The sequence below is a fragment of the Phascolarctos cinereus genome, unplaced genomic scaffold, assembly GCF_003287225.1.
Source record: "Phascolarctos cinereus isolate Bilbo 61053 unplaced genomic scaffold, phaCin_HiC Scaffold_726;HRSCAF=1367, whole genome shotgun sequence".
NCBI classification, from domain to species: Eukaryota; Metazoa; Chordata; class Mammalia; order Diprotodontia; family Phascolarctidae; genus Phascolarctos; species Phascolarctos cinereus.
Genome location: NW_027556098.1, coordinates 277,945,431 through 277,964,046, shown reverse-complemented (window position 1 = coordinate 277,964,046; position 18,616 = coordinate 277,945,431). Strand labels below are relative to the sequence as shown.

Below are 18,616 nucleotides of genomic sequence, written 5' to 3'. Positions count from 1 at the left end.
GGACTTGAACCCATTACCTGATGAAACAAAAACCTGTCTGGATTCCCAAGAAAGCATGTAACTAGAGCACAAGTCAACTAGCCCAACACAGAAATCATAATACTTAAACAAAGAGTAAAAGGGAAACAGTAAAATTTGTACCCTGCACAGCAGAAATAATTTACACTGCAGAAAACCTGGAATCCACACTATTGTGACTTCCCAAAGAAGAACAAGAGAAAAATTGATGGAAAAGACAAATATAAGTGAAATGAAGAGCAACCTGCATGATTAAAACTAAAATTAAGTTAAAAAAAACTCAAAGATAAGAAGCAAAAAGCAATAAGATAAAAAAAAAAAGAACACATGATCTCTATACAAGCCAAACACAAAACCCCAAGACAGAACACATAGAGTCAGCTTAATACTCACAGGCCTTCTAGAATAATACAGCATCAAAAAACCTGAACACCATAATGCAAGATATAATTCAAGAATATAACTCAAAATTTATGTACACAGAAAACAAAACACCAAAAAAAGAATCCACAAGTCACCTCCTAAAAAAGAACAACAAAAAAAAACCTATGCTACAAACTCTGACACATAATAGTTAAATTTAATAATTCCATTAGTAATTAACAAATTGTACAACCACCTCAAAGAAAGATATATTTTAATGTTATCCATTGATTTATCTGCTTTTAATCTCAGTTCTTAACTATTTTCTTCTTCCTGTGAACTTTCATGGTTTTAGCCCTTTTTTTTTCCTTATATCGCCTAAACACTCACTTTCAGATTCCTTCCATTTTGATATGGATCCATGTTCCTGCACGTCAATGGTATCTCAACCACCTTTCACATTGTGAAATTCATTGTTCAACAGTTTTGGTTCCTGTCCCAAGTGACTGCTGGGGTGAACAGGACTGGCTCCAGCTAGTTGTCTTTCCTTCTGCACTGGTGAGGCCCTATTTTTGTTATAGCACTCTATTCCCATTCCCTCTTTTTTAGTTCTGTAGCCAAATGATGCTGTCCTAAGGAAAGCATTCCCACCTCTCCACCCTATATCCAATCTGTTGCAAAGACCTATTGATTTCCACTTTACAACATCTCTCAAATATACCACCTGGTGTCCTCTGACACTACCACCACTCTAGTGTAGGCCCTCATCACCTCACATCTAGATAATTACAGTAGCCTGCTGGGGGTTCTGTCTGTCTCAAGTGTCCTCACCCTAATCTAGCATCCATTCAGCCACTAAATTGACTTTCCAAACATGCAGGTCCAATCATGGCATCCGCCTACTCAAAAAATTTCAAAGATTCCTTACTGCCTCCAGAAATAAGAAATTATCTATTTGGCCTTCAAAGTCCTTCATAACCTCCTACCTTTCTCGTCTTCTTACACCTTCCTCTCCAACAAATATACCTCCATCCAATGACACTGGCCTCCTGGCTGTTCCTTGAATAAGACATTCCATCTCTCAGCTCTAAGAATTTTCTCTTGCTGTCCACCATGTGTGAAATACTCTCCCTCCTTCCCTCTACTACCGATTTCTGTGGGTTCAAGGCCCAACTAAAATCTCACCTTTTATATGAACCCTTCCATAACCTCTTTTAATTCCAGTGCTTTTCCTCTGCTAATTATTTCTTATTCATCCTGTACAAAGCTTGTTCTGTGTGTGTATATGCATGTGTGTGTGTGTGTGTGTGTGTGTGTGTGTGTGTGTGTGTGTGTAAAATGCTTCTCTCTCTCTCATTAGATTGTAAGTTCCTAGAGGACAGGGACTGTCTTTTGCCTCCTTTTTTATCTCCAGCCTTTAGCACAATACCTTGCACAATGTAGGCACTTACTACATGTTTATTGATTGATTGATCCCAGAACACAAGTTGGTGAGTCAGGTTATGCCCCCTGCCAGAGCATGGGGGTGTTTTGTGAGGAAAGAAAGCAGGGGTGAATATTATCTGCTCTTAATTTTTAAAACTGTTACGTTTTAGGCTTCTTGGTGGATTGTCCTACAGAGGCAGCCATGATCACCCTATTTTTGGTACATTATCACTCTTTTTTTGAGATTTGGAGATTTAACGAGGACTGGAGAAAATGTCTAGTCTTCTATCTTCCTGAGCTAGCATGCTGTTGTAACACAGCAGTTTTAAGCTTCAAGATAATAGAGCATTTTCCCTCTTCAGGAAAAAAAAAAAATCTTACTATAAGGGATAGTTCTATGGAAGGGGAGAAAGAGAATATGAAAAAAAATCTAGGCAATATGAAAACAAAGGATATCAATAAAAATGTTTTTAAAGAAAAAAATCGAATAGTAAGAAACCTGTTTGTCCATGCAAACACCTGATACCCTGGCACCAACTATAGTTATTGGAGAGCATCCCACTCCACAGCTCCTTTGGGGACAACTCTGTCTAGAATTAAGGAGTAGCAGGCAACCTTGGATTAACCTTCTACAATTTTCAATAATATAAAAAATCCACATAGCAATGAAGTTTGCCTTATGGCCCACAGAAGAGAGAAGATTGCTGAGCCTAGCAGATAGATCTCCCCTAACAAGTGAGTTCCTTACTTCAGATATCCAATTGTACCAGCTAAATTATTCAGAAGATACTAGTCATACAAGGAAGCTAAAAATCTGTAACTACATTCTGCTTGTTTTGCACCTGAGAAAATTGTAGCCCAAAAAGAAGATATTACTTGTCCAAGGTCACACAGGTAGGCAATAGGAAAACCAAATCTTGAACCCAGATCTCCTGACTCCGAATCTACTTTTTTATCCACTACACTATGGAACAATCCATGAAAAGATTTTAATAAAGAAACATGCAAAACCTCATAATTAAAACATTAAATGTGAGGGAATCTGTAAAAAATGTTTTAAGGAGTTGTCCTACAACCTTACAACCATATGTAACTAAGTTATTTAATTCTTTTGAGATAAATTTTTACAGGGAGGTAAGAGTGTGTGGATCCCGGCTTTGTGAGTTTCTGGTATCATGTAGATGGTGTTTTTCTTCCCAATCTGGTAAGGAAGATCATTCAACACTTCCCAACTGGCTGCTCTCCTGGACTTCAGAATCTCCAAAATTTGTCATGTAAGATGGAATCAACCCTGTAATTCACAAGTGCTTAAATCATTTCTTACCCTGGCTACTGAACTTCATCATGTCCCTTCCTTTTTCCCCTTCCATCGTTTTTCAATTTTTTTATGTGCTATCTTCCCCCATTAGATTGTGAGCTCCTTGAGGGCACAGACTGGCAATACACTTTGCTTTGCACCCTTCCCCACAGAGTTCAGCAAAGTGCCTTATACATAATAGGCACTTAATTAATGTTTATCGATTATTAAATATTGAGGTACTAAGAGTCTCAGTGAGCTCTGAGGTAGGCACTGCATCAAGAGGTGTGAACTGTGGGACCAAGTATGTGACAAATGCAGGATGGTTGTCCCATCTTCAGAAGTGGTGGGATCTGGCACTAGTCTCGGTTGTTGTGTAAGCAAGGCAATGGAATGGCAGCTGGAGTGGGAGATTTGATACAAGGGAGCTGAGTGTGGACACTCAGCAGCCTGTGGGGCTGCTACCTCAGCCCTTGGCTCTGCCACTGGCTCTGCTTTCAGGGGCCAGAATTGGAGCATGAAAGCTGACTTCCCATTTGGAAGAATAGACTACAGATTGAAGTATGGAATCCCCTTCTTTCTCCCTCCACTCTGCCTGAGGGGGGCAGTGGATACCTCCAAAGCTTGTTGTGTTTTGGAATTAGCTTCTCCAATTTCCTTATAAGTAATTTGAAATTATTTATTGCTTAGATAAATCTGATCACTCTATCTTCATGTTGAGCAATGTTTTCTAATTTGTAGACTTAGTGGATGAACAAATTATGAGACGTGATTGTAAGGTGATATTATAATACTCTATTGATAGACTAATATGTGAAAATTAAGGAAATGTGATGGGAGCATGAAACTGATACCTCAAAAGTATAGCTTTAGTAGAACTATTAAATAGAATATTATTGCTGAGAAATTAGCCACAAACCATAGATTAAGTGTCATTGCATAGGTGTTTACAGAAAGGTAGAGAAAACAATTAGGATATTACACATTCTGTTTGTTCTAAGACTGTAACAAGTTAATAAACCTGTTTGTTTAATGCTGTGCAACTGTTTGAGTCTCTTCCTGGAGTTCCTGAAACTCTGATATTATGCCCTTTCTTGCTTTACATTACAAATGCATCTTTGAGTTGCTCCACCATTTCCTTGAGGAAAAAATAATTTGCCTTGAATTGCACCTTTACATGTATACAGAAACTTATCCAGAGATTACTGTTTAGGCTGTTTTTTTTTAACATATAAAACTTCCAAGTTATGTGTGTTCCTCAAAGCTCTTACTGCATGTCGTCAACCTGGTGGCCAGATAGACTTCTCTGTCTCTCTCTGTCACTCTCTCTGTCTCTGTCTGCCTCTCTCTCCCTCACTGTCTCTCTCCACATATATGTACATATGTTTATACATATATGTATATCTATGTATCTGTGCACCTATATATACACAGATACATGCATGCCCACAAATATATATATGTGTATATATGTATATATACATATACATATATACGTACATATATACATGTATATGTATATATTATGTACATATATATATATATATTTGTGGGCATGTGTAGAGGGAAGAAGAGAGTATTTACAACCATGATATTAATATCATATACAGGTTATACATTATAGATAATAGACTAGATAGAGAGAGAAAGAGAGAGAGAGGGAGAGAGAGAGAAGTGTGAAATTGAAGACCCTCTCTCACTAGAAGAGGACTTTGCCCTGTCAGCTGTTTCCATACTTTAATTAAATTCCAAAAACTCCCATACTTAGCAAAGTAACTCCTTTTTAAAATAAAAGTATATAAGTTAGCATAATCATGGTTGCCCCACCCTGGTTACACCCTCTAAGACATAAATTTATATAGCTAAGCTTAACTGGGGCCCAAAGCATCACTTAAGCTCATGCCCTTGTAGGTAACCCCCAACATTACCCTGTGTGTGTGTCCCAGATAAAACTCCTTCCTCTCCCCTTACCATTCTAAAAATTGTATTTAAAACAAAACATGTTTTTTTTTTTCACCTGTCAGCCAGCCTTGGCTATAGCACACCAGGTAGCTTGGTCACTGAGGCTGAGTCACTAGTAAGGCAGGAAGGGCCCACCAGACCCTGACTGAGGGGAACCATGATGCAGCCTTGCTGGTAGTGGGGGTGATCCAGTATCTTTGATGTCCAATAAGTGGCTTTCTATCTTCAGGAGCAAATCTTCACTCAAGGGCAGAAGCAGGGAGCCAGTTTTGCTGCAGCCTTTCAGGACCTTCTCATGCCTCTGTAAGTACAAACCGCTCTGTGTGATCTTGCCTAAACCTGGCCTCAGGCATTTGTACCTGCTGTTACAAGAAACACTCTGTGTTGAGCATCAACCCCTACTGGACCTAAGTCACTTGAACATCAGTTCAACAAATAGATAGATGATAAAATAAAGTTTTGATTCTAATAAATCTTAATAAACAGCACAGAAGCTTCCTCCTCAACAACAGTTTTGATATCATGCTCTAGAACAGTGGTTCTCAAAATGTGGTCCAGGGATCTCTGTGATTACCCAAGTACATTTCAGAGTTTTCCCAAGACCCTTTCATCGGGCTCATGAGTTCAAAATAGTGTTAACAATAATACTAAAATGTTTAATTTCTAACATGTTAAATATGGACAGATATAACCAACATACATATAAGTCTGAGTTGTCTAAGACCTGTTTGTTGCTCTAGAAACGTATATCCCAGGAAAGATGTCAAAGAGGACAGACTACCACACTAGAGTACTTCAAACTCATAATACCGAAGAAATTCCTTGCCATTAAATGATTTTGAAAATGTGAAAATTGCAGGTTCTTTTTACTATATATGCAATTCTCTATGTGTTGTGAGTGTTAGTTCCTTGAGGGAAAGGATGGTTTCATTTTCATCTCTTTGTCCCTCCATCTTCTTTTCATGTTGCTTTGATCCATTCTTTGTCTCTCACTCACCTGTCACTCCAGTTCCTGCTTGGGAGTCCTGGGCTTCTCAGTGGTGAGAAAGCCCTTCACAGACCCATTTCAATTGAACCTACCTATCATCCTGCCATGAGGCACTCTTTCATTCTATTATTCACTTCTACCTCTGAGAACAGTAATCAGAAACATAATTTTTAGAAAGAATTGAAAATCAATTGCCCTTTCACTGCACCCATTATGCCTGCCATTTCCCAGACCAAACGGGCCTTCCTTGGCCAGTCTTCCCTGTTATATGTTGTTTTCACCTTTCAATATAAACTCCTTCAGGGCAAGGACTGTCTCATTTGTTGCCCCAGTACTTATCACAGTGCCTGGAATAATAATATGTAGTAATAAATGATTTTTCACTCATTCAGTCATTCAGTCATTTTATTCTCAGCACAGTATCTTACACATATATATACTAAATATTTGTTGAAATTAATTAAAATATGAATTTCTGAAAAGTGTTAGGGTGGGATTTAATTACCAGGGGCTCAGGGCTGCTCACTGAGTGGTGTAGCATTGAGTGACCAAGTTTAGCAGGGTTTGGATTTGTTAGGGAAGGACTGTGAATTTGGCAGGAGCTTTGCAGAGAAGAGATCTTGGTCTTCTGGTTTCCAGCTTCAAGAAAGGAAACACGTGTTTCTATATTCTGTTCAAGAAAGGATGTATGAAGGTCAACAAAGATTCTGGAAAGAAGGTGATGTAGAGAAGAGCTGGCATCTCAATCATACTCTCTCCCAAGCTTACCACACTAGAGATTTCAGGGAAATTCCCCTTGGCAAGTATGAGATTCTCTCTCTTATTGGACTGAGATAACTTACTCCCACTGGAAGAGCTCATTCATTCTGTACGTTGGCTGATATATTCTCATCCATATAACCTCTCTGATTTCTGTTTGCTATCATCAGGTTGGATAAATAAGTTTGTTTGGAATACATTGTCATATTTGAATAACTAGCCTTTAATGGGAAGGGAGTTAAGACTCTCTCTGTACATATATACACACACATACATACATACATACACACACATATATATTTAGGATGTATGTGTGTATATGTGTATATATATGCATATACACACACACACACACACACACATACATATATACATACATATATGTGTATGGCATTTCTTTCCCATTAAGGAATAGGGATCTAGAGTACAGCATGAATGTAAAAATTATTTCTCCTAGACTAATGTTATTTAGGGAAGACAAGAGATATATTTCTCCTCCAGTATACCTTCTCTAAGAAGAAAAAATCAACCAACTTAATGGCCCAATCTCCTGCTTCCCTCCTAGAAGACAACAAAGTCTCCTTTGGAGAGGAGTATGAAGAGGCCCTAGGTAGCTCTATTCTAGCCACAACTGTGAGATACACCTAGACAACCCATGTGAACACACATAACCTCCATAGGCAATATACACACATGCATGCAGCCTATGTGTAGGAGCCCATCTATAGGAATATAGCAAAAATTCCTGATCATTAATTTTTGAAAAAGAAAAAAAAGTGGGAATTTTTTGGTTATTTTTTAATGTTTCCCTTCCAAGTTTCTACAGTATTTTGCCTCTAGAGTGGTTCATGAAATTTTCAGCAGAAATAATCTCTGGCTAGACAGCTTATCAATACTGAGTGGACCCAAAGTCGCCAGCCACTATTTTAGTAGACACATTATTTTGGGTTTGTGTATACTCTTTCTGACTAGTTCCAATTAGAAATTTTTTTTCTAAAAACGTTGTGGTTGACAGTTTATATTTCTGTGTTCTCCAAATTTCTGAAAGCAACTTTGAAAGAAGGATTTTTTCCAGACTGATTTTTTTATTCTTTTTGGGGGATGATGAATCCTGATGCCACCCCCTTTGCTTCCATTTCTTACCTAGCCATTTGCAGTTGAGTAAGTGTTACATGAGATTAGAATTCTAAGTTGCTGGAAACTTCATTTAAATTAGGCAGGAAGATTCCAACACCTGTGCTACGGTCAGTTTTGCATCAGACTGGGATTTACTCTTTTCATTCTGTAAAACACATTTTGTTTAGTTTTTTTTTCTTTTCTCTCCAGAGGACTCATACTTTTTTAGAGGCATAGATAATTTGTTTCTTCCTGGTTAAATCCTAGAAAAAAAAGATATTTTAATGGAATTTTATGCTTCTTCTGTTCTTTCCTTTTTTGGAGGTATAACAAGTTTATCCAACCTATCTTGGTTTCATCCTAACCTGATATAAGAATATTGCCATGCAATTGCTGAATTTACTTATATGTTATATTTCAAAAGTCTGAATACTACTGTATATGCATATCTACATATGTATTGCCATATATGTGTATTAAATATGTATATAATTTCTCTATGTTGACACATGAAAAAGTTATTGGTACTGTTTCCATGATTTGAATTCGTGCCTTTATGCTATCTTACTACCAACAGTTATTCCAATAAACTACTGTTGCTGTGACACTTCAAATTTATTAATTGCATTAACACTTGTGTATTAATATGGATACTCAAAGAGTATCGAATTGAATGATATTGTCTTGCTTTTGCAGTTAAAAGTAGAGATCTGCTAATATTACTGGTAGACCTGGACTTTAAGAATAATAATGTTGTAAAAATAGAGAGAATAAAAGTGTAATGACTGGAAGAGTGTAAAATTAAACAGACAGTTGTTAGGGCATAGAAGACAACTCAGAAAGTTTTTGTAGTCCTACCTGGGAATCTGAACCATGGAGATATGCCTGAGAAAATGACAAGGGGAAGTTATTCTTGGGATTTTCTCATCCACCTTCCAAAGAGGAAGAATTGCTCAAAGATACAAAAGCTCTACAGGAGATGACTTAATTTATCACAAACTTTTGGAACCACTGGAAGAAAGCTACAGGTGGTACATGCTTGCTGATCTGGATTTTGGCTTTGTGGGAAACACTGTAATCACCACTAAGGAAAGCAACTTGTTAAGAAATCCAGGGATTTGGAGACCAACTCATTCTTCCCATGTACAGGTAAAGAAAGCAGCTTTCTTCTTCAGCCCTGTATCTTGCAAAGGAAAATCCAAAACTTTTGGAAGAGAATACTGCCTCAATTTTACACTTCTCTGGCATGGTTGTTACTTTAGTCAAGACAGATTATGAAGAACAAACCAAGAAGCTGCTAGAATTAATGAAAAACATCCTCAAAGGAGGCATCCACATAATCATTAAAAGTCACAATTAAATCCAGTAATTCTGCTTCATCAATAAGTGAGACTGAGCCATATATCTGTGACAGACAGACATCATAGCCCCATACTGATATTTCTTTGGTCATGAAGTATATCCCTCAGGAGAACAACACTAGGAGATGTGTTGGAAAGATAAGAGTAGGTCTAAGAAACCAGAAGGCTCCTGAGCCAGATAAAGTGATGACATTGACAAAGAGTGCAGCTAAAAATATCATTGATCCATAGCCAGATGTCATCTGCCATAAATACATGCAAACTTTAGCTGACATATATGACAGCCACAGGACAGAAGACTGTTTAATTTAGTCTCTAATACCATGCAGGGCAAAGGAGAAAAATCTTCAGTTTTCTCCTGGGGGGAGTAATATGTTCAGAGACTAGTACAGATCAGCATTGTGAATCCTGAGACTGCAGGTAAAATCACACTGCAGAGATTGAGTCAGGACTTCATGCATGATTCTGGTGCATCTGATGTCATCATCATTGCCAGTTATATCTGAAGTGAAATAGGTAATCCTCAACTTCAGAGGACATTATAAGAAGAAGGGCTCAGCCTTCAATAGCTCTTGGACTTCTCTATTGTGGGTTAAGGAAGCAAAGAAAGGCAAGAGCAAAACTATTGGTGAGTTACAGGAACAGGACTAGGAACAACCAGGTGAGAGGTGGAGCAGTGCACAATCCTCCTTTCCTTGGAGAGGTAGACAACCAAGGGGAATGGAGAGCAGGAAAGCCTGACATAAGAGCACCTGCATTAGGCAATCATCAGAGCAACAGACCTACCATCTGTTCAGACAAGGCCTTGGCTAGCTGTACTTGAAGAGAATGCAGCATTGGGCCTATCAAAGCTACGCGGCATCCTCTTCTCAGCTTCAAAAAAGCAGATTGGGAAAAAGTTCTTCCTGGTCTCCGAAAACAGACACACTGATCTCACCATCAATTCCCTGTAGGGGATGGCCAGAGAAAATGCCTGGAGGTCAGAGATGGAGTATATCTTGTTTGTGGAACAGCCAGAAGGCTGCATCACTAGATCAAAGACTAGGTTTGGGGACCTTGGGGGGTTGGGGGGAGGAATAAGGGTCAAGGAGAATGGATAATAAAGTTTAAGCAGATTAAAATGTGGAGAGAAGGGTATGTTATGAAGGGCTTTTAATGCCAATATTATAAACACCTTGAGGGCAGGAACCGTATCTGCTTTCTGTTTCTGAAGTACTTAGTATAGTACTAGTACTGTTTTCTGAGGAATTTATGTCTGTTAATCTATTCTCAGAAGCAGACAAGACTACCCCTTCACACCTAAGACAGTCTGGCCAAACTGCCCTTCTTACAGTTCCTCACATACAGTACTCCATTTCTCATCTCCAGCCTTTGCCCAGGCTGTGCCCCATGTCTAGAACATCTCCCCTCCTTACTTTCCAACTCTTAGAATCCCTAGTTTCCTTCAAGTTCAGGCCAATCACTGCCATTCCTCTAGGTGCTAATACCTTTCTTCAAATCGTTACTTTGTATCCAGCATGACATAACTGATGGAGAGCCGACCTTGAAGCCAGTAAGTCCAGGGCTCAAGTCCAACCTCTCAATGATACATTCTGGGACTCTGCCTGTCCTTTAACTTTTGGTGCCCCCAAGCAACTCTCTAAAATTATAGTTAGAGAAGGTGCCAATCTACAATGGTAGAGGGAGTTTCTTCATGTGGCAGTTCCATATACCAATAAAATCACAGGTCCAATTCATATCCCTCTATCTTGTATGTACCTATGCAAATATTATCTTCCCTAATAAAATGTTAGCTGTTTAAAATCAAGGGACTTCTTCATTTATCCTTCGTATCTTCATTGTTTAGCATTGTACCTGGTACATAGTGGGTACTGATTAATACTTATTGACTGACCAATTGATTGGGTACAAGTCATTACTACTATATGTTCCTGCGGATATTATGGGGTTTATGTGAATGAGTAGAAAGATATACATTTTCTCCTATATTATATATGTACTTATGTACATATGTGCACATATCATATGTGTACATATCATACATTTGTTTTGCAGGGTTGGGGAACTTGCAGCCTCAAGGCCACATGTGGCCCTCTAGGTCCTCAAGTATGGTCCTTTGACTGAATCCAAACTTTACAGTTCACTTTGGATTCAGTCAAAAGAATGTACTTGAAGACTTAGAGGGCCATATTTCCCACCCCTGGTTGGATACAGATGTGCATTTTTATGTAGTTCATAATGCACTGCCATTTCTGCTTACCAAAAGTGGCCCATACCTGTCTCTGCATCAAGATCTATGCTTCTTATCTATTTATTATTTGCAAATAGGTTGAGATTATTTCACACCCAAGACCTCTAATAATTCATTTTATTGGATAAAACTGGAAAGATTGGGGCAGGGAGAGAGTAGGGGTCTGGAGGGAGGACATTTATGCAATGCATACAGATCCAGTTTGGAAATCAGAAAGACTTATGTTGTCCATCATTTAAACTGCCATTACTTGAGGCAGCTGTCAAAGACTAGAGTTATAGCTAAAATGCTGATCTGAAATGGAAGAGAGAATTTTCACCCCAGTTGCTCATATGTGCATGCACACACACACACACACACACACACACACACACACACACATACACATATACACACACACATATCTCAATCAATGAAATCAAAGGTCTGAAGGAAAATACATACGTGTATATGTGGGCATACATATACAATAACAGGGTAAATGTATATATCCATATATACATGTATGCAAGATACAGTATTAAATTTCCCAATAACAATGACCTTGAAGTCACACAATCTGTGTTTTGAGGAACTGGGTGGTACATTGGATAGAATGTTAGACTTGAGTCAGGAAGCTCTGAGTTCTAAACCTACCTTAGACACTTACTAGTTGTATGACCCTGGCCAAATCACTTAACTTCTCTCTGCCTCAATTTCTTCACCTAAAATAATCCAAATAGAGATAATAATAGCACCTATTTCAAAGGGTTTTTTTTAAAGATGAGATGAGATAACATGCCAAGTGCTTTCCAAGTGTTAAAATCATCTATAAATGTTACTCCTTGTTGTTATTAACAAAGCTCATCTCTTCTACTTACTACCTGTGTGACTGTGAGCAAATCACCTCTCTAGGCTTCAGTTCATTTATCTATTAGATAATGGGGTTGGACTAAGTAAAATATAAAGTCCATTACACTAAATGGCTCCAATAGTAATTGATGGCATATATGTGCATGTACATGCAGTGTTATATTGGTAAATGATTAAAAACTAGATTCCTAGGGGGGGAAAATGTGTGCATGTCACACTTTAAAGTTCAATCCGTATTGTTAACATTTTTCCATCATTTTCTTAAGTCTATACAATCAACAAAACAATAAACCAATCCCTGATTTAGAGCATTTGCTAATTTGTTATATGTAAATGCTCACACTGAAAATCTAACCATCAGCTCAGTGCCATTTTGAGTTGATGTTTGAGGTGGCTCCAGCACATCCCTAAATATGAATTTATATATATGTATATGTGTGTGTGTGTATATATATGAGTGTGCTTATATATACATACATATGTGTGCATATACACATTAAAAATGAATATATATATTTACATATACACATACATATGTATGTATATAAATAGATAATGAGGGAAAGAGAGATAGATCAGGAGAACCGTTCCTAGACTTTGGCCAGTCTCTCTTCTTGGGCAGTCCATGATCTTCTTTGAAGCTTCTTCAAACTTTCTCACTAGTCCACATGGGGATCCTATGTTAGAAACTCAAAACCATGAAAAAGAACAGGAGTGAGTTGCACATTAATCTGAATCCCTAGAAAGAAAAGAAAAGGAAAGAGTTTGAGGAGAATTTCATTTATTTTGCTTATTCACTGATTCCTTCAACAGGCATTTCTTGGTCGTTTAGTAAGAGCATATCCTTGTAATAGATGCTAAGAAAGCTTTAAAAGGGCCTTTATGATTTCCGACCTCAAGATACTAATGAAGGAAATACTCCCATGAATATGCTGAGAAGCCTAGCTTCTATCAGAATGGATTGGCTTCCCAAAACAGAGGTGATTCCAAGAAACAAATTTGGATTAGCTTCCCATTGGACTCATTTTTTCCTCTACTTCTGGGAAATTCTGAAAATCAGGAGAAGCTTCAATTTCCAACCACCTTTCTAATGGCATTCTTCACATCCTTCTTCCTCAGACTATAAATCAAAGGGTTTAGCATGGGAATCACTGTAGTGTAAAATATTGAAGATATCTTCTCTTGCTCCATAGAGTTACTAGAAGGGGGCTTGAAGTACATGAAAGTGATAGACCCAAAGAAGATTCCTACAGCTATGAGGTGAGAGCTGCAGGTACCAAAGGCTTTGGACCTGCCCTCAGTAGAGCGAATGCGTAAGATGCTGAACAAGATAAAAGTGTAAGAGACAAGGATAGCCACAGTGGGGGCTAAGGTGTTTACTCTCCCAATAATAAAAAAAAGAACTTCATTGACATGGGTACTTGAGCAGGAGAGGCTTAACAGGGGAAGAATATCACAGAAGTAATGTCTGACAACATGAGATCCACAAAAGGAGAGCATTGCCATGCAGCTGATATGTATTGTGGCACCAAAAAATCCCAAGGAATACACCACCAACCTCATCACAGAGCACATTCTTTGAGACATGAGAACATTATAAAGCAAAGGACTGCAGATGGCAACATAACGATCATAAGCCATTGCTGTCAGAAGGTAACCTTCAGCAATGGCTAAAATTAGGAAAAAAATAGAGTTGGGTCATGCACTCCAGAAAGGAGATGACATTCTTCTCTGCCACAAGGTTCACTAACATTTTAGGGGTAACAGAGGAGTAGCAGAGATCAATGAAGGATAAATGACTGAGGAAATAGTTCATGGGGGAGTGAAGTTGAGAACTGATAGCAATCAACAAGATCATGCCCAGATTCCCCAACACAGTAACCACATCATTTCCCAGGAACAAGAAAAAAAGAGGAAGTTGGAGCTCTGGCTGATCTGTGAGCCCTGCGAGGATAAACTCCATCACCATAGAGTGGTTTCCTGTGGCCATTTTCCTATAAATAAAAAATGTGGAGATTGAAGAGAAGAGTTACATTCCAGGCAATTTTCCCTCCTTAGAACAGAATGGCATATTCCTGACCATGCTGGGGTTGCTTTTGGAAGCTGTGAGTGCATAATTAGTAGAATGTCTTAGGACATTAGCTAAATAAATACCTGTTAGAAATTATGTAGATTGGATTCCTCTATGAGTTCAAGAGATTAGAATAGATGACTTCTAAGCTCACTTGCAACTCCAAGGGTTTATGAGTGAAAAACATACTGTCTACTCCTAGATACCCTGTCCGCACCAGTGTTCCCTGAGGACTCTGGGAAGGCCAACATAATGGGACCAGAGGCTTTGTCCCACAAGATGCAATGACACTTCTGCTGTGTGAGAGAGACCCTACATCACTGTATTTGAGCCCCATATGAAATGTGTGAAGCTCACACACATGTTCTAATTTACCTAGAAGCTCCAAAATTCACTTTTTTCAAATGGAAAGCCCACTGAGTGTTTACTCAGTGATATCATAGAAACAAAACCTACTGCCTCATTCTGGGCATAGTCTAATGGAACCTTTAAGTCAGAGGTTCACAAAAAAGGGGCCTATACCTACTTTTATCTCCACTATAGCACCTAGTGGACAACCCAGACATTTTTTCAAATGAATGGTTACATAAGACATGTACTTGGACATAATTTGGGATTTGTTGCCCTCAGCCTACAGCAAAATATAGGTACTACCTCTCAGTCCTCAATCTAGTCCACCAAATATTTACTATGTACTTACTGCAGGTAAAGCACTAGGATAGCCCTAGGAATGAAAAACAACTCTGCCTTCATGGACCATAAATTCTAAATTCGTAGCTCTGGCCATATCTCAAATTAACCACATCCATGAGAATAGACCTCCTCTCAAAGAAATGCTCTGGATTTTTCCTCCATTAAAGAGCAATCACAGTGATGGCCAAAGTTCCATAGTACACCAACTAAAGCAGTCAAACAGAAGGGAAAGAAGGGGGCTACACATAGTCTGTACAGCTGACAACTCTGACAAACACTCATTTGACTGTTAGCATCAAAGGTCCCATTGCTTTATAATCACCACTCCTTCCTGCACACTGGTGTCCCCTTCTTTGAGTCTGATCTACTCAAGCTGCAGAGAAGCAATTCAAGTCATAATAACAAGGACAACTAACTCAGATATTTATAAGAGGGTCTAAAGGACTTTGACTAGACCAGACAAGGCTTCAAGGGAGAAAAAAAATCTAGGTCCCACAGACAGAAAAATAGTTACACCATTATACTTAAGGGATTTTAAGGTACGCACAACACTGGGGTCACCATGCAAAGAGTATAATAGTTTCTCATGCTTGTAAGACTCGCTTTCAAAATATTTTGAGAGCCCTAGAGTATTGCTGCCTCTACTCCATAATTACATTTTTAGTTGGGATTAGGCAATGGGTAAAACATCAGAGAGAAAAAAATAGTTCAACTTTAAAGAAAAAAAATCTAAAGTTTGGAAAATACTAAAAGAGAAATGGGCTGCCTCCCAGGTTTTACTTATTGATTTGCCCTGTCAGGATCCCCATGCCAAGACTACCCCTCTGTTTACTGTTAGGAGTCACCCTGTTTTCCAGAGCTAAGGCCCAGCAAGCAAGCTGTGTCCTGAGCTTGGCATAACAACAATCCTTCATGCTCACCCTCTGGATGAAATCAGCCACAGCAAAATCCCAGAATTGTTTTGCAGCACCAGGTGGTCCCTGAGCTTGGACAAACTCCTGTAGTGCCCATGTTCTGGTCATGAAGCCCTGCTAAGAATCAAACTTGTCTCATTGTTTTTGTTACCACTCATTGTTGCCACTATAGTTCACTGTGTAGCCACTTGTATATGTATTAAGATTTGACTACACTGAGGCGGGTCTATTCTTAGAGGAGGCCCTGGCACACATATCTAGTTTCCCTCTTCCAAAGGAATAAAGAAAGCTTTTTGCTTATAACCTCTGATATCTCTTTTGTTTTATTTTGGGGTTTTTTGCTTTACTTTTTCAGAGTTAACTGTGGTTGCGATAACCTATGTAAGCTCATGGTATTTTCAGAGTTAATAGTGGTGGCAAAACCACTGTGACTCTTTGGTCATTTGCCTTCAGGCTTAACAGCTCCCTCTAAGTTTTTAAATAAGATTGGCTGACTACTGGTCAGGGATATTACAGAGGGGATTCCTTCACAATGACTAAAATAGATGGCCTCTGTTATACCTTCCATCTCTGAGAGTCTGATTATAGATTTAGCTTATTTTTAAGGGTGATATCTTTTTCAGAGCTTTCTTCTCCAGGCTTTGGTTTCCTCTTCCGTAAAATGAGATTTTGAACAAGAGGCCCTAGAAATCTCTTTACTGCTTTAGTATGTTATGTTTTCTAGGGCTTCATTAGCTCAAAACTAACGGAATGACTTTCCAATAAAAAAACAAAGCAGAAAGGGACATTGAGTTTTTCTTAGCTACAGGAACTAGCCACTTTAATGACTACGGAAATAGAGACAGAATTTTCTGTAATTAGCAATGATTCATTGTAATTAGCATAAGATTCACTGACAAAATACCCTATTTTTCTGATTCGAAAATGAAAAGGGGAAGTTTCAATCAGAGAAACAATTGAACCCACTGGGAAATACAGATGCCCCATTGGCATTCATGTTGATCTCAAGTCCATTGATGGAGAACAGGTGTAGTGGGAAAAACGCTAAAGACAGAGAGCCTGGTTCTGAACATTATTTACTTCCTGGGTAACTTTAAGAAAATCACCCTACCTCTCTGAATTTAAGTTTCTTCATCTGTAAAATGAGGTGATTGAACTAAATGATGTCTAATATCCCTTCTACCTCTAAATCTTATTATCCTGTGAACACTATTCTTTTATCATGGAATCTGAAACTAAGATATAAGCAATAGGGAATGTGGGAATTTTGATCTTCTGGAGATAAGACAAAGGTTATAAGCTCCACCAATTCTTTCCCATCTTTTTTTTTTTTACTTTTGCTCTTGAGCTGATTTCTGTAGGAAACAATGACATTATGGAGAACTGAAAGAAAACTCCTCCCTCCAGCTTCTTTGTAGTTTTCTTATGCTGAGTCCCTCAGATCATTTAAAAAGAACCCAGGCTTGTGACTCAGGGATATGATAGGAGTTCACAAGATTTTCAAACCATAAATCAGATAACAATTTAGATGAAAAGATCCCCAAGGCACAACAAGAGAGAAAGAATTCAAAAGACATATTTTAGACCTGAAGACTTGCTGACTTTTGCTGGTTAGTTAGCTGGGGTGACTGTGAGTAACTCCAGAACTATGGCTAAAGGAAATGTGCTCTCTGCCTACAGGAGAGAGGCTGCCCCTCTGCTGAAGTCTATCAGATGGTAGCAGAGAACAGAAACAGAGAAATTCAAAGGAAAGCAGCTCAGCAGAAAGGACCAGAAAAGAGCTGTAATTGGGAGCTCAGTGGAGATGTACAGCAGAGAGCAAACAGAATATAGCAGCAAAGGAATCCAACTCAAGGGAGAAAGCAGCTTCCCCGATGAAATCACACAAAGACATCAGCTACTTTGAAACTGGTAGAGATGTGAATCAAACTAGAAACCCGTGTGCCTTGATCACACGTGTTCCCTAATCATCTGCCCCACTGGAAGTGTTCCCTTCTCACAGCTATTCCTATCAGAGTTGGCATCCTCCTTTGTTAATGTGGTCATTTTAAGGAGACTGTGATCTTCTGTACATGGAAGATCTATGATTTCACTTATTTTGCAATACTGTTTCATTAAATATATTCTGCTTTGAAGCAATGTGTCTTTTAGTTGGTCTAGTTTTAAAAAAAAAAAGAAGCAATAGTGAGAGCTCATTAGCTATGGGTGCCAATGGATAGTGAACCAAAAAATTGATTCAAACTGAGTGTTGCTTTATTGATGACCATATGGGAGGGCAGAACTTAGGGGTTATATTAGGAGAAAGAATACTTCCTTTTCATTGGCAAAGCCACTGCAAATTACATCAGGTCATTTCAAAAAAAAAATTCAAAACAATATTTTTAATTTCATCCTTTTCAAATGTTCTCCCTTCTCATTATAATCACATTTATTTGCACAGTACAGTTCCTAATAGCATTACTTCTATTTGTCTCTGACACACAGACAGTTCTCCCTAAGTAGTAGATTTTCTGTCCTTATTTCATGAGAAGAAAAAAAAACAATGA

General features: G+C 38.4%; 1 protein-coding gene across 1 annotated transcript; it reads right to left on the bottom strand.

Annotated features, from left to right (window-relative positions):
• Positions 1-13,460: 13,460 nt before the first annotated feature.
• On the bottom strand, positions 13,461-14,382 carry LOC110218079 (olfactory receptor 8D2-like). Its single transcript, XM_021000623.1, is given in 2 exon segments — positions 13,461-14,078; positions 14,080-14,382. Coding segments are annotated over 2 exon segments (921 nt in total).
• Positions 14,383-18,616: the final 4,234 nt, after the last annotated feature.